This window comes from Enhydra lutris, unplaced genomic scaffold (genome assembly GCF_002288905.1).
Source record: "Enhydra lutris kenyoni isolate GAN:26980312 unplaced genomic scaffold, ASM228890v2 scaffoldscaffold16, whole genome shotgun sequence".
Lineage (NCBI taxonomy): Eukaryota > Metazoa > Chordata > Mammalia > Carnivora > Mustelidae > Enhydra > Enhydra lutris.
Window position 1 is genome coordinate 2,916,561 of NW_019154100.1, and position 21,519 is coordinate 2,938,079.

At 36.9% G+C, this 21,519-nt stretch overlaps 1 protein-coding gene across 2 annotated transcripts in view; it reads left to right on the forward strand.

Annotated features, from left to right (window-relative positions):
- LOC111147311 (cyclin dependent kinase 14) overlaps positions 1-21,519 on the forward strand; it is a 584,276-nt gene that overhangs the window by 127,203 nt on the left and 435,554 nt on the right. The window contains exon 3 of one of the 2 annotated variants that reach the window (XM_022503295.1): positions 12,184-12,429. In XM_022503295.1, coding sequence (XP_022359003.1) covers positions 12,184-12,429 — 246 coding nt within the window. Of the gene's footprint in view, positions 1-12,183; positions 12,430-21,519 lie in introns of those variants that run through there. The other variant, XM_022503296.1, reaches the window with a different exon arrangement.

Genomic DNA, 21,519 nt, shown 5'->3' on the forward strand with positions numbered 1-21,519 from the left:
TAATGAGTTTGGAAGTTTTCCTTCCATTTCTATTTTTTGGAACAGTTTCAGGAGAATAGGAATTAGTTCTTCTTTAAATGTTTGGTAGAATTCCCCTGGGAAGCCATCTGGCCCTGTGCTTTTGTTTGTTTGGAGATTTTTGATGACTGTTTCAATCTCCTTACTGGTTATGGGTCTGTTCAGGTTTTCTACTTCTTCCTGGTTCAGTTGTGGTAGCTTATATGTCTCTAGGAATGCATCTATTTCTTCCAGATTGTCAAATTTGTTTGCATATAGTTGCTCATAGTATGTTCTTGTAATTGTTTGTATTTCTTTGGTGTTAGTTGTGATCTCTCCTCTTTCATTCATGATTTTATTTATTTGGGTCCTTTCTCTTCTTTTTGGTAAGTCTGGCCAGGGGTTTATCAATCTTATTAATTCTTTCAAAGAACCAGCTCCTAGTTTCATTGATTTGTTTTATTCTTTTTTTGGTTTCTATTTCATTAATTTCTGCTCTGATCTTTATGGATTTCTCTTCTCCTGCTGGGTTTAGGCTTTCTTTGTTGTTCTTTCTCCAGCTCCTTTAGGTGTAGGGTTAGGTTGTGTATTTGAGACCTTTCTTGTTTATTGAGAAAGGCTTGTACCACTATATATTTTCCTCTCAGGACTGTCTATGTCCCACAGATTTTGAACCATTGTGTTTTCATTATCATTTGTTTCCATGAATTTTTTCAATTCTTCTTTAATTTCCTGTTTGACCCATTCATTCTTTAGAAGGATGCTATTTAGTCTCCATGTATTTGGGTTCTTTCCAAATTTTCTCTTGTGATTGAGTTCTAGTTTCAGAGCATTGTGGTCTGAAAATATGCAGGGAATGATCCCAGTCTTTTGATACCGGTTGAGACCTGATTTATGACCCAGGATATGGACCAGTGGACCATTTCTGTGTCTTCTTAAGAAAAGTGTTTATTCAGGTCTTCTACCCATTTTTTTATTCAGATTTTTTTTTAATATTGTGTTGTATGAGTTCTATAAAGATATATTTTAGATTGAACCCCATATTGGATATACCACTTTCAAATATCTTCCTCCATTTAGTAGGTTGCCTTTTTGTTTGTTGATGGTTTCCTTCACTGTGCAGTAGCTTTTAGTTTGATATAGTCCCCATTTGTTTCCACTTTTGTTCTTGCCTGTTGAAATAGATCTGTCGCATTAACAAAACAAAGGATAAAATGTAGGATCTTCTCAGTAGCTGCAGGAAAAGCATTTGACAAAATTCCACACCCACTTAAGATTAAAAACTCTCAACAAAGTAGGCATAGAGGGAATGTACCTCAACAGAATAAAAGCCATACATGGCAGACCCAAGCTAACATCATACTCAATGGTGAACAGCTGAAAGCTTTTCCTTTAAGATCAGAAGCAAGACAAGAATGCCCACTCTTGCCACTTTTATTTAACATAGTATTGGAAGTCCTGGCTATAGCGGTTAGGCAAGAAAAGGAGATAAAATGCATTCAAATTGGAAAGGAAGAAGAAATACTGCCACTATTTGCAGATGACATGATACTACTCATAGAAAATCTTAAGCCCTCCCCCCAAAATCTATTAGAAGTAATAAGTGAATTTATTAAATTTGCAGGATACAAAATCAATATACTGAAATGTGTTGTTTTTCTATACACTATTAACTATTAGAGAATTTAAGAAAACGGTTCCATTTATATTTGCATTAAAAAGGAATAAAATAGCTAGGAATAAATTTAGCCAAGGAGGTGTGAAAGACCTATAGTCTAACGACAAGACATTAATGAAAGAAATTGAAGATGACACGAATAAGGAAAACAACCACAGATATGATTATTGCAAATTATATTACTGTACTTATATTCATCCTATTTAAAATACCAACATTGTGGGTTTAATGAAGTTTATTATTATTTCTGTGTGTCTTTTTATACCTTCCTAGGGTTATAGAGCTACTTATTTAAATTATTTGCAGGGGTTTCAGTGATACTTTTTCAATCTTCTTGGTGTAGTGTAATCTTTACAGATCCACAGACAAACCAGTGCCTATCAGAACAGCTGGGTTTATAGGACCCGAGTTGTTGACTGTTGGGGTCTTGGTTGCTTTTTCCACAGTGATTCAGATCTGTGTTACTGGCTAGCAGTCATTTGGGTTCTTTTTTTTCTTTTAAGGGTTAAATTTCACTTAGTTATTAAAATTTAACTCATTTCCAAAAAATGCCTCCTGCCTTGGTTTCACAGATGTTTCCTTTGTAATCTGGTTGGTGTCTCTCTACCAGGTATTTGTAAATATTGCTTGGGCAACATCGCATGCTCTTCTGTCTGTTACTGTGTTATATTGACCTGCCCTGGTATTAGAGTGTACCCTTGTTGCTGCCCTTCCTACGCTAGTGCTCCTTAGGCTCTCTTCAGGCCCTGACCAGTCATTCCTGCTTTGGGTACAGTTCCTCCTTTTTCTTGCAGTAGTTGCCTGCCTTCCTCCTTACTCTCTGTAGTTAGTTCCATGGATTAAAACCAACCATATCCTATTATATTCACACTTCTTTTATTTCATAACTGCCTTTTGCCCTTTATAACAACTTTTCTGTTTTGAAATCATAATGGTCTTTCCCTAACTCAACTTGTTCCATTTAACCATGATTTTATTTTCCTTGTGATGCCCAAATACATAATCACCGTTTGGCTATTAGGAATCCCTATAGGCAGACTCCTTTGTCCATTCTAGCATTGTCCCCTGACATTTTTGAAAGGGTCTTAGTTTTCTGGTAACAGCTGGATATTTCACAGCTGTTTTGTGTTTCCTGCCCTGTGAACTGGAATCGGATTACCTTTCAAGGATTCCTCTTTTTTCATAGTGGAGAATTGGAACATAGACCAAAATCTGGGCTCTAGAGGTACACATGAAAGTTAGTAATGCATCAAAGAGCTACTGTTTGGTGGTTGGAAAAATCTGCCTTTTGAGGTTATGGGTTCCCATTGATTTTTTTCCCAGTTTGACATACCATGCTTTGGTCCTTTAGTTTTGTTAAAGTATTAGATTTTGTGTGTCTTTAAAACTTTTATGTGTCTTCAAGCATTTTGTTGTGGGAAGAAAGAGATTCTCTTTGGGTAGGGGGAATGTTTATTTAGGTTGCTGACAGGCTGGTAGAAGGATCAGATGATGACTTAGGCACCAGGGAGTAGTACCAGTGGATAACCTGACTTCTAGAACCCTCTTTCCCTGCTAGGACTCCAGTGTGCTCACTCTTCTCTTTTGTGTACCCTGGGTTCTTCAATAATTTTATTCTTCAAGCTGCCTGAAATTGTGGCTTTCTCTGGGGAAGGAGTGCTGTTCTTCTTTCATCTGGCCTGCATCTCTCTCTGGACCCAACCCCTCCAACTTCTCTTTGAGGTCTGCAAGGTGAGTTGCTTGACAAGCTCATGAGATCGACAAGGCTGGTGCCCTATATCTTTATGAAGGGCCTGGATGCTTTCTTTTGTTCTCTTTCTGGTTAACAGAGCTGGATAGATCACGTTTAAGATGTTTGTCCCAAATATCGGAAACTTGAAACTTTTCCAGAACAGTCATTCTGTCCTATTTGGAAAATTCAAGGATAGATTACTTTCCTGGATGAAGATACATGTACAAAGCAGGTGCTGATAATGGTGTTATTCATATAAGCCCAGGCAACGTGGAAACCAGCATTAATTGTGTATAACCTGAATTATGTAGAGAACTTGTTTGTGAGCTTAAAATGCTAATGGAGAAAACTCTCAATATGTGATCATTTATTGATAATGGCCATAAGAATCATCACTGACTTTTGCCTGGATCTGATACAGTCTATCAAACTCAGAAAATGGTATCTGCGACACATTCCTAGGATTAGACATTCTGCTCAGATGTCAAAGTACTGCAAGCAATTTTAGTTAAGCAAGTGTATTAGTTTTCCATTGCTGTGTAACTTATCACCACAAACGTACTAGCTTCTTAGCTCTGTTTCTATAGACATCCAGGCACGGCAGGGCTGGTTTCTCTGCCCTCAGGCTCTCTTGAAATCAAGATGTTGGGCATGGTTGTGGTTTGTACCTGGGGCTCAGGATCCTTTTAAGCAGCTCGCTGGTTATTGGCAGAAATAATTTGCTTGTGGTTGCAACAGGACCATTGTCCCCATTTGCCTGCTAGCTGTCAGCCAGTGAGCCCTCTCAGCTCACCCGGTGCTGTGCCATGTGGCCCCCATTTCAGTTCAAAGCGTAACGTGTTTGTTTTCTTCCAGGCTACCCAGATGACATCTCTCCTTTTTTCCTACAACTAGCTGAAGGAAGCTCTCTGCTTTTCAGGAGCTTGCCTTGATGAGGTCAGGCCCGCTCAGGATAATCTCCATCTTTGCCACATCACAGAATATAATCATAGGAATGATAGCTTGTTGTATTCACTCTCAAAGGGGAGAGGATTATTGAAAGGTGAGAGACATAGCGTTGGGGTATAGTCGTGAGCTCTCTGCCTTCCAAAGGTGGGGGACATGAGGTGTCATTTTAGAATTCTGCCTATCACAAGGAGCTTGTCCTTAAAAAAAATTGTTGATAGCATTTTATGCATAAATTTGTATATTTATTATTTTTGTGTCATGATTGCTGTCTTTTTGACAATAGCTTTCAGATGAGAATTGTTTCATAGCGTCAGTCCTATTAGCAACAGCAAGAAGACTACCTATTTGAATGAACTTTCTCACATGTGATCTTTTAATTTGACAGAACCTTACTGAGCTTTCTGGTGGGCCAGGCACTGAGTGAGGCACTGTGTGAGGCACTGTGGGAAGAGGGCGCAGTAGTGCAGACAACCTTCTTGCCCACATGGAACTGGATAAGAAGATTCTGAGTCCCAGATGTGCTCTGTTTCTGGGGTACCTGGAAAGAATGGGACTCTGCAAACCATTGTGGGATACGGATACATTGTAAAAGTATCATAGGAAGTAGGAACTAACTAGCAAGAAATATGTGGTGAATGTAACAAAGAAAATCACAACCATAGGCATGTTTCCATACAAGTATACTATTTTAAGGAAGCTTACTTTATGTTAATGATAATTTTCTGCTTGTATTTTGTTGTTTGTTGGTAGAAGGCAAAAACGATAGATTTTTGAAGTGCTTAAGAATGTTTATGGGAAATACTTAAAGTTTAGGAAATTTTGTTGAAATATTCTTTCCCATCAAAATTAGGAAAAGGCTGCCACTCTTCTGTCTTCATGTTAGAACACTTTAGAGAAGCTTGTTTTCCACAGTGCATAGTTCACACTGATTTTTCTAATTATCAAGTGTGCCATAGACAGGTCTATGAAATGAGAGGCCACCTGACTGGACATAAAAATGTAGGTCCCTTAATATAAAGCTTGAGGAAATACATAAGGCCTTACTTGGCAGTACATTCCATAATAATATCTCTTGTTTAAATTATATATATCAGAGAATTTATCCAAATTTCCAGTTAGAGTACATCTTTCTCCTCAACTTAACAGAAAACCTTGTGAGTCCTATTTTTTTGTCAGAACTGTTAGCACAAAGAATGGCAAATGCAAGGTTTATATGAGTTTGTGTGATTCTAGGAACTCATTAAGTATTAAGTTCATTCTTTCAGCTTTGATGGTGTCCTTACAGCTAGCTCTTCTTTCCTCTGCTGTCATGTTGAAGTGACATTTGTCATTTAGCCCTTGCTAATATATTTTGCTGTAGCTGTGTTGGTGTATATGTGTTACAAGTTTATACTGTGTAGTTAAACTTCCCTCATTAAAGTTTTTTTACAGGGGCGCCTGGGTGGCTCAGTGAGTTAAAACCTCTGCCTTCGGCTCAGGTCATGATCCCAGGGTCCTGGGATCGAGCCCCGCATCAGGCTCTCTGCTCAGTGGAGAGCCTGCTTCCTCCTCTCTCTCTCTGCCTGCCTCTCTGCCTCCTTGTGATTTCTGTCTGTCAAATAAATAAATAAATCTTTAAAGTTTTTTACATAATAATAGAAAATCCAATGTTCTTTTTATTTTCTTTTTTTTTTTTTATTAACATTTAGTGTATTATCTGCTTCAGGGGTACAGGTCTGTGAATCATCAGTCTTAGACAATTCACAGCACTCACCATAACACATACCCTCCCCAGTGTCCATAACCCAACCACCCTATCCCTCCCCCACAAACCCCAACAACCCTCAGTTAGTTTCATGAGATTAAAAGTCTCATATGGTTTTTCTCCCTCCCTGGTCCCATCTTGTTTCATTTTTTTCCTCCCTACCCCCATGATGCCCTGCCCTGCCTCTCAAATTCCTAATATCAGAGAGATCATATGATTATTCATTGACTTAGTTTGCTTAGCTTAATACCCTCTAGTTCCCTCCATGTCATTGCAAATGGCAAGATTTCGGGGGTTTTTGATGGCTGCATAGTATTCCATTGTATATATATACACCACATCTTCTTTATCCATTACTCTGTTGATGGACATCTAGGTTCTTTCCATCATTTGGCTGTTGCGGACATTGCTGCTATAAACATTCGGGAAACCCAGTATTCTATCTGATAAAATATATTTTACTAAGAATGTTCAAAGACCTTGAATAAAAAATAGAATATAGGGTTTAATAGAATGTAGGGTTAGCTCCATCTTCTCCTTTGCAAAACTAAGAGACGTTTCTATGGCTCTATGCTTCCTGGTGCTATTTTCAAGGATAGAGTTGCAGTCCAAATATGGTCACCATTTTCCCATTATCCATGTATCAATTCAGTCCACGTTTGCATCTTTTTATATTATCATTTTATATATACATTTATGGCCTCACTTGATTTATATATGCATATGTAAATCTTTTAAATTAAGAAACTAGTAATATTTTATGGCTGAAACACAGAGATTAGCTTCTTCCCAAAAGTGTCACAGTAAATTGAAAGACCTGTGGATTTTTTTCTTTTCTTTTTTTCTTTCTTTAGGTTTTAATTTTCTCAGCCACGTTTTATAGTTCCTGTATATAGATCTTGCACATATTTGGTCAGAATTATCACTAAATATTTTATTTTATTCAAGGCTCTTCCAAATTGTTTTTTATTGTCTTTATTTTTTGTAAATTTTTTAATTTTAAAATTCTAATTGTTGCTAATATCTAGAAATACAAATGTTTTTGTATATTGATCTTATATCTTGTACCCTTGAGAACTTATTTATCAATTCTTTTTTTTTTTAAGATTTTATTTATTTATTTGACAAAGATCACAAGTAGGCAGAGAGATAGGCAAAGAGAGAAGAGGAGGCAGGCTCCCTGCTGAGCAGAGAGCCCAATGCGGGGCTCGATACCAGGACCCTGGGATCTTGACCTGAGCTGAAGGCAGAGGCTCTAACCCACTGAGCCACCCAGGTGCCCCATATTTATTAATTCTAGTGGGTTTTTTTTCCTCTAGATTTCATTGGATTTTCTACGTGGATGATAATATCTTCTGTGAATAAAATCAGCTTTATTTCTTCCTTTCCAGTGTGGATGCTTATTATTTCTTTTCTCCTGCCTTGTAGCATTTTCTAGAATTTATAATACAAGGTTAAATCAGTGATTAGAGTGGACATCCTTGATTTGTTCCTGTTCTTAGGAGGAAGGTATTCAGTTTCTCACCACTAACTTTTATGTCACACTGCCTTTTTTTTTTTTTCAGCTTGAAGAAGTTTTCTTCTATTTTTTTGAAGTTTGTATTTTAACTTCAGTTAGTTAATATATAGTATTATATTAGTTTCAGGTGTACAATACAGTAATTCAGTACTTCCATACATCACCCTGTGCTCATCACAAGTGCACTCCTTAATCCCCATCACCTATTTCACCCAACCACCCCCCCCACCTCCCCTTTGGTAAGCATCAGTTTGTTCTTGAGAGTTAAGAGTCTCTTTCTTGATTTGTCTCTCTCTTATTTTTTTTCATTGCTTGTTTATTCCATTTCTTAAATTCCACATGTGAGTGAAGTCATACAGTATTTCTCTTTCTCTGACTGACTTCGCTCAGTATTATACTCTCTAGTTCTGTCCATGGTGTTGCAAATGACAAGATTTCATTTTTTATGGCTGAATAATATTCCAGTGTAAGTATATACCACATCTTCTTTATCCTTTTATCTATCAGTGGACACTTGGAGTGCTTCCATTACCATGACTATTGTAAAGCTGCTATAAACACAGGGATCCATGTATTCCTTTGAGTTAGTGTTTTCATATTCTTTGGGTAAATACCCTGTAATGTGATTGATTGCTGTATCATAAGATATTTCTATTTTTAACTTTTTGAGGAACCTCCATACTATTTTCCACAGTGGCTTCTCCAGTTTACGTTCTCACCAACAGTACACAAGTTTTCCTTTTTCTCCACATCCTGGCCAACGCCTGTTGTTTCCTATGTTGTTAATTTTAGCCATTCTGTGTTTCTATTTTTAATTGGTAATGTTTTTATCATAAATGGGTACTGGATTTTGTCAGATGCTTTTTCTGAGTTTATTGAGGTGATCATATGATTAAAAATATCTATGTATTATTTATTGCTGCATAACAGATTATCCCAAATCTTAACATCTTAAAATAGCAAACATGGTTTATCTAATATTTTCTGTGGGTCTAGAATTTAGATACTCCTTAGCTGGGTACCTCTGGCTCAGGGTCTCTCTGAAGTTCTGATCAAGCAATAGACCGGAGCTGTAGTTGTACTTGAAAGCACAGATCGTGTTGGTGTTTTCAGGCCCCAATCTTTCTGCACACGTGCCTCTTGACAGGGCTGCCTTATGGCATAGCAGCTGGCCTTCCTTAGGACTACCTGATCTAAGAGAGAGGGAAAGAGTACCAATACAGAAGCTATAGTCTTTTTATAATTATTTCTCTGAAGTGATATTCCATGATTTCTGCCATTCTATTTATTGGATACAAGTCAAAAAGTACAGCCCACATTCAATGTCTAGGGGCTAAGTAAGAGTGTGAATATCTGGAAATGGCCATCGCTAGGAACTGTTTTAGAAACAACGTTCTACCATTATTTATTAAAATAGTAAACTGCACATTTTGTGTGTGTTAGAGCAAGAGTGCTTGTGAATGGGAGTGGGGGAGTGGGAGAGAGAGAATCTCAAGCAGGTTCCATCCCCAGCGCAGAGCCCAAGGTGGGGCTTGATCTCACAACCCTGAGATATGACCTGAGCTGAAATGAAGAATGAGACGCTTAACCAGCTGAGCCACCTAGGCGCCCCTAAAATGGTAACCTACACATTTTTGAATGTTAAGCCTTACTCTCCTTCCTGGGGTTAATTCTACTTTTTCATGATTTATTATCCTTTTTACATACTATTGGATTAAGTTTATTAAAAGTGTGCTAAAGATTTCTACATTTATATTCATGAAAGCAATCAGTCTGTAATTTTCTTATATTATTTTTATCTGGTTGTAGGTTTGGAATGATGTTGGTTTCATATAATAAGTTAGGAAGTATTCTTGCCTCATTAATTTTTTTTTTTTTTTGAAGCATTTCTCTAGAATTGATGTTATTCCTTCCTTAAATGTACGGTTTACTTTGCCAGTAGTGTTTTTCTTTGTTGAAAGATTTTTGGCTACAAATTTAATTTCTTTAATAGATGTAGATTTATTTAGTTTATCTGTTTCTTCTGGAGTGAGCTTTGGTAGTTTTTGTCCTTTAAGGAATTTGTTTCATCTAAGTTTCTGAATTGATTGGCATAAGGTTGTTCATAATTATATTTAGGTCTGTAGGATATCATGCCTCTCCAATTTTTGATATTGGCAGTATGTGTTTTTTTACATTTTGTCCTTATCAGTCTGGCTAGAGGTTTATTTATTTTTTTAAAAATCTTCTCTGAAAACAAACCAACCAGCTTTTGGTTTCATTGATTTAATTTATTGCTTTCTGTTTTCTACTTTGCGTACTTACATCCTGTTATTTATTCATTATTTTCATTCTTCTAGTTATTTTGAATTTTACTTGCTCTTCTTTTTCTGGTATTTTAAGGTATAGTCACATTGCTTGGAGACCTTTCATCTTTCCTACTATATGCATTTAGTATTCTCCGGTTGAAGTACTCCTTTAGCTACATTCTACCATTTTGATATTTTGTGTTATTTTCATTTAGTTCAAGATACTTTCCAATTCTCCTATTGTATTATTTAGTTTCTAGATACTTACTGTCATACTTAAATCTTTTAAATCCCTTCTGGCTCCTTTTTAACATATTACTGGTTTAAAGCAATTTGATTTTGATGTACCTTCATGTTTTTTCTTTGTGTTTCTTATACTGGGGTTTTTTGACTTCTCAAGCCCATGTGTTTATACATTATTGTTATCTACTTGCCTCAGTGATGTGGGTGGTTTCATACCCACATCACATCTATTGCCTCTTACTATCATATCCTTAAGAAGAAAACATAAATCCTTAAAAATATTGAGTCCATCTCATCTACTTGTGATAAATTGTTAGTTTTTGATCATGGATAGAGAAATGTGCCTTAAATCTTTCCAAGACTCCTTCAGTAGTATTATGGTTTGCTACAAAGTGTGATGATATCCTTCTCATTTGACTTAATTAAAATTCAACCTGTGCTTTGCAGTTGAGTCATACTTAGGACAGAACTGATGCTTAAGTTTTTTTTATTTTTTAAGATTTTATTTATTTATTTCAGAGAGAGAGAGAGATTGAGAGAGGAGGAGCAGGTGGGGCAGAGGGAGTGGGAGAAGCAGATTTCCTGCTGAGCAGGAAGCTGATGCAGGACCCTGGGATCATCACCTGAGCCAAAGGTAGATGTTAACTGACTGAGACACCCAAGTGCCCCACAATTTAATTAAACCTTTTTTTGGTTTGTTTAAAAATTTCTGAGGAAGGGCATAATTTAATTATATCTACTTTCCTACTTCAGCAGTTTAAAACAATTTCATTGTCAGACATGTTTATTATACAATTCAAACAATGGGAGGCATATAAAAAATTAGTAATCTTACCCTTTACCAGTTCAATTCCACATGTCTGGAGGTATCTTATGTTAACAGTTTGGTGTGTTTTCTTCTATTCCTTTCACTGTGCTCACACATACACATACAGATATTTAGGTCTGTGTCTGTCTCTGTGAGTCTGCATGTATATCTGTATCTGTATGCGTTCATACACATACATACATATATTCCTCATGTGGAATCATCCTGTACGTAACACTCAGATACTTTATATTTTTTATTTTAGCAATATGGGATTTTCTTCTGTTTTCTTGCTTTAAAAAATAAAGTTAGGGAAACTTCACAGCAAGAAAAAGAAAACTTTAAAAGCAATTTCAGAATTACCTTTCCTCTAGAGAGAACAGTAAAGTTTACCTAGTTTCACAGACAAGCTAGATGCCATAAAATTATTTAATAAGAACCACAAAGTCTCCAGAGTATAAGAAGAATGAAAGGCTTAGAACATAGACTAGGAAACAATGGGGGCAAAAGTCAGAGACTAAAATAAAATGATAGACTGGGCAGGCAGGCAAGAGAATGAGGGAAGTTGGGAAACAAATAGGGGTCTTGTGGATTTTGAAATGAGTGCTACTCAGTGTTTCTCTTTTACAGCATTATTTCTATGCATCCATTAGTTTTGGTATTAGAAAAAATACTGTTTTCAATTTTTCAACATCTCTAACCATTACCTCTTTTATATGCTCAAGTTTTATATTCCAGTTTGGAGATGAACTTAGGATAGGATGGATTTACTTTTGAAATACATGGTGATCTTTTCCTCTAGCTGTGTTCGCTACTTCCGTGATGACCTGTTAGTTAAAATGCCCATCTGATTTAGCTCAACTGATTTTTAAAAAAATTACTATTATTAAGGCAAGTTGTCCAACTTCCTAATGATTCAGAATCATTGCACTTGCAGGCAGGTGGTAAAAATTGGGACAGGGGTCAAGAACCACATTAGGGGACTAGTAGTCTGAACCTTAAGCTTCCCATTTTATGGACAGCATTTTTAGTGTCTCCCTAGAAGCAGAATAATTATGAGGAATTTTTCATACTGGGATTTAAGGTGGTATTGTTTTTAGAGTATGGACTTTCTGGGTATTTCCTGAAATGGAAATCAGCATGCTTTCTAGAATAATAAATCGAGTGTTTCATGATACTAAAGTTTCAGTGGGGAGTTTTGAATTTCTTTCTTTCTTTTTTCCTAGATATGTGTCACAAAGATGTCTACACGGAACTGCCAGGGAATGGACTCAGTGATCAAACCCTTGGACACAATTCCTGAGGATAAAAAAGTCAGGGTTCAGAGGACACAGAGCAGTTTTGACCCATTTGAGAAACCAGCTAATCAAGTGAAGAGGGTGCATTCGGAGAACAATGCTTGCATCAACTTTAAGTCTTCCTCCGCTGGCAAAGAGTCTCCCAAAGTTAGGCGGCACTCCAGCCCCAGCTCGGTGAGTGCGGTCTTCTTTTTCCAGCCGGGAAGCTGAAGGATTGTCCCTCTTATACTCGTGGCCGCTGTGCTGGAAGAGGACAAGGGGCTTTCTCAGTGCCTTATTATGTGCGCTCTCTCAGGGTGGTTTAGTGTTTTGGGGGGGAAGAGAGACCACGAATCTATATACAGATTCTTTATTCATAAGTACCCAGCAAGCAAATGAGAAATGATTCGACTAATTTTTGGAAAAATCATTTTTTTTCCTAGTTGTTTACAGTTAGAGGATTTATAATGAAAGATCCTTTGGTATTTCAAACCCTTGGAAGAGGATATTGAACTTTACTGTTTTTGTGGGCAGTATAGTTTTGGGTTTGGCAAATTCACAAAGAATGTCATTTCAGAGTAAATGTTCAAATGTATTCACTTGTCTTGTTCCAGTTTGTTTTCAGTGTAACTGTTTTTTTTTTTTTTTTTTAAAGATTTTATTTTTTTATTTGACAGTCAGAGATCACAAGTAGGCAGAGAGGCAGGCAGAGAGAGAGGAGGAAGCAGGCTCCCCAAGGAGCAGAGAGCCTGATGTGGGGATTGATCCCAGGACCCTGGGATCATGACCTGAGCCGAAGGCAGAGGCTTTAACCCACTGAGCCACCCAGGCGCCCCCAGTGCAACTGTTTTAAAATTTAAGAGCTAGATGTTGAAATTGGTCTCCTTAAGGAGAAATCCTGTTCATTGTAATGAAATTTTCTTACTCATGCTAAATTAAGGCAAGGCTTGCCTTTTGACCTAAGAGGATACAAAGTTCTGAGGTGAATTTTTTACCGTAAATTTTTACTGAAACTTATATTTCTAAAACCGGCTTGCATTTAGCCTTGTAAAAACCCTTATGATCTTTTAGAATTAAGTAATTTTCAGATTTAGCTTACACTTAAGAACCTTCTGAGTATATGTTCTAAGAGTTTAAAAGGTAAGAGGAGGATGCTAAGAGAATTTTGATTCTATCATCCTGCTAAGAAACATGCCATTCTACAAATATTAAATATTAAATTTGATGAGGGCAAACAGAGCCAGAAATGTCAACTGCTAGAAGAGTATTGACACTTCAATTCAATTAAACTGTATGACACTGCACAAATCTGGTCACATTTTGTGTTAATGAAGCCAAAATAAATATTATCAATGCAGCATTTGTGAGGAGCATTGATTATCTGCTTTTTTCCCAAACTGACCCTATAGTCTTGTCTGTGAGTGCGAGGTAGCATCTGTCTAGGTCACAGATACATCACTAACTCCTGGGAGAACTTTTAGATTTAGTAGCATTTTAGAAGAAAGAAGTTGTTGGGAATGATAAGCCTATGTTATGGAAAGAGAATTATATATATTTTACATTGTAGTTAGCATAATGTTATATATCAACCTAAAATGATATATAGAAATTGGCATTTTCAGATATTGCAGTGAGGCATACTTGTACTAAAGAATTATTTACCTTTTATCTGAAATGTAAATGTAACTAGCTGTCCTGTATTTTATCTCAATACTAGTTATGATCTGCTGGTGCATTTCTTCTTTTGTTGCTCAGATTCTTTCTACTTTAGCCATTGGGAGCTCTTTTAGGTTGGCTCTTATGCCTTTTTGAGATGTCTTCGTCCCTTTGTTTTTTTGAACACGTCCTTACCTTCTGGTCCTATAAGACATTTTTGGCTTACATTGTGTTTTCCTCAACCCCAGATCTAAAACCAGCCATTTCTGCAAAGAATCTCAGTTCCTCTTATTGGAAAGTGATAGTTAGAAACAAGGTTGTGGGTGCTGGCTGTGCTTGTTGCTACTGGGGGTCATGTAGTTTTAAACGTCAGTGTGTGCATCATAATATAAATGATGACCATGGAGTTTCCGTATTTTTAATATTTAATAAGGAATTAGTTTCGGTTCTTATCAAGGAAAGTTGAATCTTGCCTGATGCTTTTTGTAGTTCCTCTAAAGTTCCATGTTATCTTTACTAAAGTAATGCTGAAACATAACTTAAAAGATGAAATAAACGAGTCTGGGAGGATGGCAGTGGCATAGGTTTTGAAACTCCTCTCATGGCTAGAACAACTAGTATAGTAAAAACAAAACCAGTAGGTAATATTGACAACAACTACAGTTGACAAGTATCTCCATGCACCTCAGAATAGAAGTGAGGGAGACCAGACCGTGTACAGTGTTCAGAACTGCATGGTATTAGGAAGTGTGAGGATGGAAATCAGGGAAGGGGAAAGGATTACTCCTCTTTGAGACTATTCTCAGAAACACTCCCCCCCACCATTGCCATCAGGTACGTACTGGCAACTTGTTGGGATATTCTTAGGACAGTGACAGCAACTGGGAGGGACTTTGATGGCTTCTGTGAGTAGGTGAGTGCAAGGAGACCAGGGTGGTTTACTGATATTGGAGTAGTCTGCTGGCCTTTCTGTGGCTTCTCTAGATTGTCAAATTGAAGCACCGTTCCAGGACAAAGCCCTGCACTGAATAGAAAGTGCTCAAGCAGACTTCTGTGTCAGTCCCATTCAATGGGGGTGCAAAGGAAAGGCATGGTCCAGAAAGAAATGTTGGAGCAAAACAGATGAGGGAAGATCTCAGTGTGTGCTAGATTGTCTTTATTTTTTAACTTTGTGAAACAGATGAAAGAACTTTATTCCAGGAAGCTAGAAAAGCTCTCTTGGCCACACCCCTGTCTTAAACTACTGAGTAATTAATTTTACTTAAAATAACCAATAGAAAAATTATTGGTTGGATCCTATACGAAACCATGAGAAAAAAAAAGAGACAAAAGAGCAGAATAACATTGTTATAAATAATGAAAGCAAGTTAGAAGGAGGTGAAATTATCTTTACTTGCAGATTTTTGATGACGTATCTGGAAAATCCAAAAGAATCAATGAAAATACTCTAAAACACAGAGAAGTTAGTGAAATAGGTTATAAATTAGCATACAAAACACAAGGGAAACCTTTATAAAAGCAGGAATCACTATTGAAAACTGATAAATAAAGCAAATGACTAAGCATTTATTTTCTGTGATTCCTACGTGAAATTTACCCCGTGGTAACCTGGTTTTGATGGGGGGAGGGGACTCTGAATTTATCTTTTAAAAATAATCCCACTACTACATCAAGACAGAATAATATATTTTGGAATCAAAATTTGGTAATCCCTGGTGAAGTAATACATATAGGTAATGATTGTCAGTATTTGCGGACATCACCAAGAGCAATAGCCAGACATTATGATGTCCTGACAGAAGTTTACACAGAGCACCAACAAAATTAAACCCGAATCTGAGCAGGCCTCGAGATCTAACCACCAATTTACAGAGTACAGAGGAACACATCAAGAGAGGATTTTCTCTGTTGTGTTCCTATCCCCAAATGTATTTCCCTTGCTTTTTGACTTTTAATACATGGTGTTTGTAATCTTGTGATGCTGTAAATGCTGTTCATAGCAAAGCCACATGGCATACTATGATTGAATTTCTTTCCTTGAGGAACTTAAAAAATTTTTTTTTCTTGAAGTATAGTAGACACACAGTGTTTCATTAGTTTTAGATGTACAACATAATGATTTAGCAACTTTATCCTTCTTTGCATAACTTTTAGATTTTCTTAGTTGTAATTGCTTTCTCTTCATTTATTCATAATTGATATAATAATTATTACAATTTCAGTTACAAATTGAGGTCCCAGATTATTTAGTAAAACTATGAAACTTCTGAAACAAATCAAAATCGGGTAACCTATCAGTTTTTCCTCCCCTTGAGATTGTCTTTGAAGTTGTCAGTCCTTCTAATCTAGTCTAGACTACTTGATCTCCAAGCCTGCTATCCTGAAAATCTTCCTGAAAAGTTCACCATCTTCCTGAAAAGTTTCTTTTCTATCATTTTTATGTTAAATACCTAAGCTTTGGGCCATGTGTCTTTCTTGTTCTTGGTTTATGTCACTGAACATATGACCATGCCATTTTTCATACTTGGTAACTTGATTAATTATCTGGGTTTAGGATTCTAGTTTAGAAAATAAATTTTTTTCATAGCCTTTTGAAGACATTGCTTTGTTCTTTTCTAGGTCCCTTTATTGTTATTTTAAGCCCTAGACTATTCTGATTCCTAACTCATTCTTTGTGGAAACTTCTAGGACTTTGTTTTCATCCCTGATGTGGACCTTTTTCTTGGTACTCAGGGAATCTTTTTAATTTTGAAATTAATTTCTTTCAGTTTCAGAAAATATTCTTTATTATTTATTTGTTAATTTTCTTTCTGATTTTCTCTGCTTTCTAGACATTTAAAAAGGTTTTAATGCTTCAATTAAAATTTTTAATTAATGCTAACATTATTTCCAAAAGCACTTTTTCTTCAAATGTTCTTTTGAAAATCAACCTGTTCTTTTTCAGTGAATAATATATTGTCTCCTATCTTAAAATTGAATATACTAAATATAGCTTGGGGGAATTTTGAAGAGTTCTTTTTGTTTGTTTGTTTTTTACTATACTTCCTAAATGATCTTGAGTTTCCATTGAGTTCTTTATTTCTGTTTATTTTTTTGGTCTCTGCATTGTCTGATGAGATTTTTAATTTTGGTGAGTCTAGATCATGCCTTTGGAAAGAACTCTTGACTGAGTTCATATTATGAATAACGTGCAAAATAGTTGATAGGAAGTTCTTTGTGCCACCGGTGCTTGTCAAGTGGAGGCCTTAGCGTAGGGAATGTTAGAGAAGACCTAGTCATTTCATAGGAGGACTATCAGATTGTCAGTATAAATCCATCTTTTTCCTTGGCTGAGTTGATCCCCCAGAGCAAACTTACTAGTCGATTTTTTAGGATATGAAAGCCTAACTGCTGTTTTTCTGAGATGATCAAGAAGGGGCCCAGGGTCTCCCAGTCCTACACAAACTTTCTTGTGCTTTGTTTCCATTCAGTATGACTCTTCATCGTGATTTCCACTGTACTTGTTGTCCCAGTTCTGACTTGTGTGGTTCATCCTCTTCAGAGAATAGCCTCTGCCAGGGTTCAGTGTAGGGCGGATACCTGACTGAGAAAGGCAAGTTCCCAGAGGAATGACCTGTTCTTTAAACCCACTCCAACTAAGCACTTTGCTTTTGGCCACTTGTTGAAGTTCAGTTTCCAGTTCTTGAGTGTTTCTGGGATTCTGATCTCTTGTTTTATGCCTTTGTTCATTGTCCTTGCCAGTGGCCTCCCATCCATCTGTTTCCCATCTCCAATTTTTTTTTTTTTTTGTATCTTGTCTGCATTCTTCTTACTTGTTCTATTTGCTGTTGTGAGTTATGACTTTACTATCAGCTTAGTACAGACTCGTGAGGGGGAGAGATAAATACATGTGTTAAAACCACCATGTTTAACTAGAAATTTCCACTGTTTCTTACTGTTAATTTCCTTTAGATTCTCTTTCCTGAGTTTCTTACTGGGCTTACCCTTTCCTGTTCTACCCCAGGAAGTCTTTCTTATATATCAGACCACTTATATTACTTTGTGTGGAAGCTGCTTTGGTTTCTTTTCTTTGTAGGAGTTTTTGCCTCCATTCAATATGCCTTAGAAAAAAATGTCTTTGCTCTTTTCTCAAGTTGGAAATGGTTCTTTTCTCTTTTAGCATGGTGCTATAATACTCTGTTTTATTCTGAGTTCTTTTTACCTACTGCCTTTCCGCTCTCTCCCCCGTTGCAATGGAAGAGGGTATTTTATGATACTCTCTTTTATGGAAAGACTCTTTTCCTTTGGATTCCTTATTGGGCAGAAAATGGAGGCAGTAACACTTCCTATGTAATACCACTCTATAGCCCATTCGATAGTGTATGGGTCTGATCATTTCATACCCACTGGCATGGGAACTTTAGGACAGATTTTGTTACAAAAATTTTTAAAGGCTAACAGACACCAGAATAGTCCCTTTACCCAAGGGCCAGCGAGATTAATGCCATATCTTTATTTTATTGTTATTTCTTTGAAGTATTAGTTACATTGAATAGGCTCTGAGAGCACTGTTGAGGAGGGAGAAAGTGAGCACAGGTGTGGCATTGCACTGAGTCCCTGTTTTAGTGAGGACAACAGGATAGCTGTTCTTTTTTCTTGGGATTACTGTGATGCGTGTATTATATGATACAGCGTCTTCCCAACTGGGTATATATATCTCTCCCCTGTTCACATACTGGTCATTGCTAGGAATCCTGACTCAAATCGAGAAACCCAGAATACCTTGACCTCAGAGACTATCACATTCATCTGTATACTTCCTGAATTTGTTTAGATGGTAGCACTTCAAAATTGTGATTTTATTTGAATTGGTATATTTCAAGAGGCATTTGACAACTTTTATTTACTTCAGACATTTCTTGAGTATGTGATCTTCCTGGGCTTCCTCCCTGGGTAGTATTTGTTACTGTCACTGGCAGGGCACGCTTTCTTTCCCTTTTTCCTACCACCTCCTCCATCCCAGCTGTGCTCCTCAATAGTTAGAACTATTGAAAGTGCTATGGGAGACTGCCTGTCTTACTTGCCCAATTTAGAAGGGATTTCATTGAGCTGTGCTATCATAAGCTAAGCTTAAAGAGAACATATTTTCAGAAATTCATATTTAAAGCCCTGTATACATTGTACCACAGAGTGCTCCATATGTACCTCCTCCCATCTCCAGATAAATCTGTATCCATGATAGGCAGGCCCAGTCTGAAGAGGGAAAGAAGGAGCAGGCTTGAGAGTCCTACTTCCATTCTCAGGTGTTTATCATTGGGGTAGGGGGGAAGGAGGGTGTCTTATCTTGGTATTGCCTCCTTCTTGTGCTGACTAGAACATTCCTAGATAGAACCAAGCCCCCTCCTCGGTTGTTATCACCTGTGGCATTTGGATCTATCTCTCTGTGTAGCAGCTAGATCTATTTTCTAATCAAGTTATGTATCAACCATGGATTACCTTAGTGTGACTGTGTAATCAGGCTAGACATACAGGATGATAGAGCCTCTTTCTGAGATCAAAGGCAGAAGGAAAATTAGCAAAGGAAGATTTCACTTGAAATTCTTGTTTAATTAGGTCACACAAATGCTTCCTACCTTACCCTCACATCCACTCTCAAAATTATAATACAGTAGTGCATATTGTGGTTTTCCTGCAATTCAGGGCGTCAACAGTAATTTAAGCGAGGGATTATATATAAAGGTTAAAATCAATTTTCCATGAATTCAGTATGAAACTGTGAACATTCCTATAGCCTTGTCATGGTATCATTAGAATGAACATAGAGGTATACTCATGCAGTGTATAAAAATGCAGTTAAAAAATCCATCCCTGGGGGCGCCTGGGTGGCTCAGTGGGTTAAGCCTCTGCCTTCTGCTCAGGTCATGATCTCAGGGTCCTGAGATCGAGCCCCGCATCAGGCTCTCTGCTCAGCAGGGAGCCTGCTTCCTCCTCTCTCTCTCTCTCTCTCTCTCTCTCTGCCTGCCTCTCTGCCTACTTGTGATCTCTCTCTGTCAAATAAATAAATAAAATCTTTGAAAAAAAAAATCCATCCCTGCTTTTAGGAGTGGGGTTTCAGTAGATGACAAATTTATTCATAATCTAATGCCTCTTCCATGAGGATTAGGTCTTCATGGGAAGATTCCACCAATGGAGTAGTGGTAAAGAAAATAGATCCTTGATTCTAATTAACTTCGTTTGATTTCTAGCTCTCCCTTTAGCTATAGGATGTTAGATGAGTTATTTACTTCTCCAGTCTTTAAAATCTTCATGTTCAAATGAGGATACTAATAGAACCAACCTCAGGGTGATGTTACAGGGATTAAATTTAGGTGCTGCATTTGAAGTGATTACTCAAAGCCAGGCACATAGCAAACACTTGATATTAACTAGCTGCCATTGTTAATTACACAAACAGTGAACTAGAGCTAGCAAAGGCCGAGAACATCTCTTTCATGGCAGGGTGGCAGGCACCATTCAGCTGGAATATTATCTTCATTTTTTCAGTATCTGTGCCAGTGTTCCCCTCCATTGGTCCATAACAATTGATGGTTCTCTGTACCTTTATTCTAGTTTAAAAAATATATATTTACGTTATCTCATTAAATTCCACATCTCTATGCAGGTAGTGTTGGTTGGTAATTGCTGATTAGCCCTCAGTTTTTCCAGTTGTCTAAAGTGCTATCTTAAGCTTGCACTCTAGTAGGGAAGTGATAAGCAGAGAATAGTTGCCCCATGAAGCTGTTTCCAGTCCACCTATGCACCTGACAGCAAAGAGGCAAATATATTATTTAGGGTTGAGTACATACGGGTTTGATCTAGCATCTGTTTAAATGTGATGATTTAATAAAGTTGCAAGAAAAAAAATTGGCAAACCAAGGGCCTGAACTTTAATTAGCAAACAAAATAGGACCTCTCCTTCTGAATTACTCTTGCTTTCACTCATTTGATGAGCAGGATTTTATTATTGGCCTCTTTAATGACTTCGCAGGTGGATTCCTTATTTGCATGTGTAGTAATTACAGATCAGAAAATTTCTGGTTATTTAAAATAGGGAACTGACTTTACAAGACTCTAATCCTAAAGCTCAGACTATCTTAAAGTTATGCCCTATTCCATAGGCCCATTCTTTTGTAGATAAAAATTTTTAGAGAGACGTTATATGTGTATGGAACTGTGAAGCTAGCATGATTGATCTGTAGATGACAGTGTATTCCCACAATGTATACATATTGGTTTCACAGGAAGAATAACATTGATTGCCTTAGCATCAGATGTGGCAAAGTATTAATTTTCTGCCATCATGTATTAATAGGGTGTATATGGACCATGGTAGTTAATGCATCCAAATACACTTAATTAGATAAATAGAATACTTTGCACTATTTGCATCTTCTTTTACTTGAATTTCTTGTGCATAAATGGGGTGTGTTTTTTTAAAAAGCATATTCTCCTTGTTTTTCTGATTTTCTCACTTCTATTTCTTCACATAGAACATATAGTGTGGTCTGTATCTTCAAATGATTACATCAACTCAAATACATAAGGCAGTTTATGAAGAGTGAAATATTTTAGAAAATTATTTGTGCCTTTTCAGGAAAAGAAAATATTGGC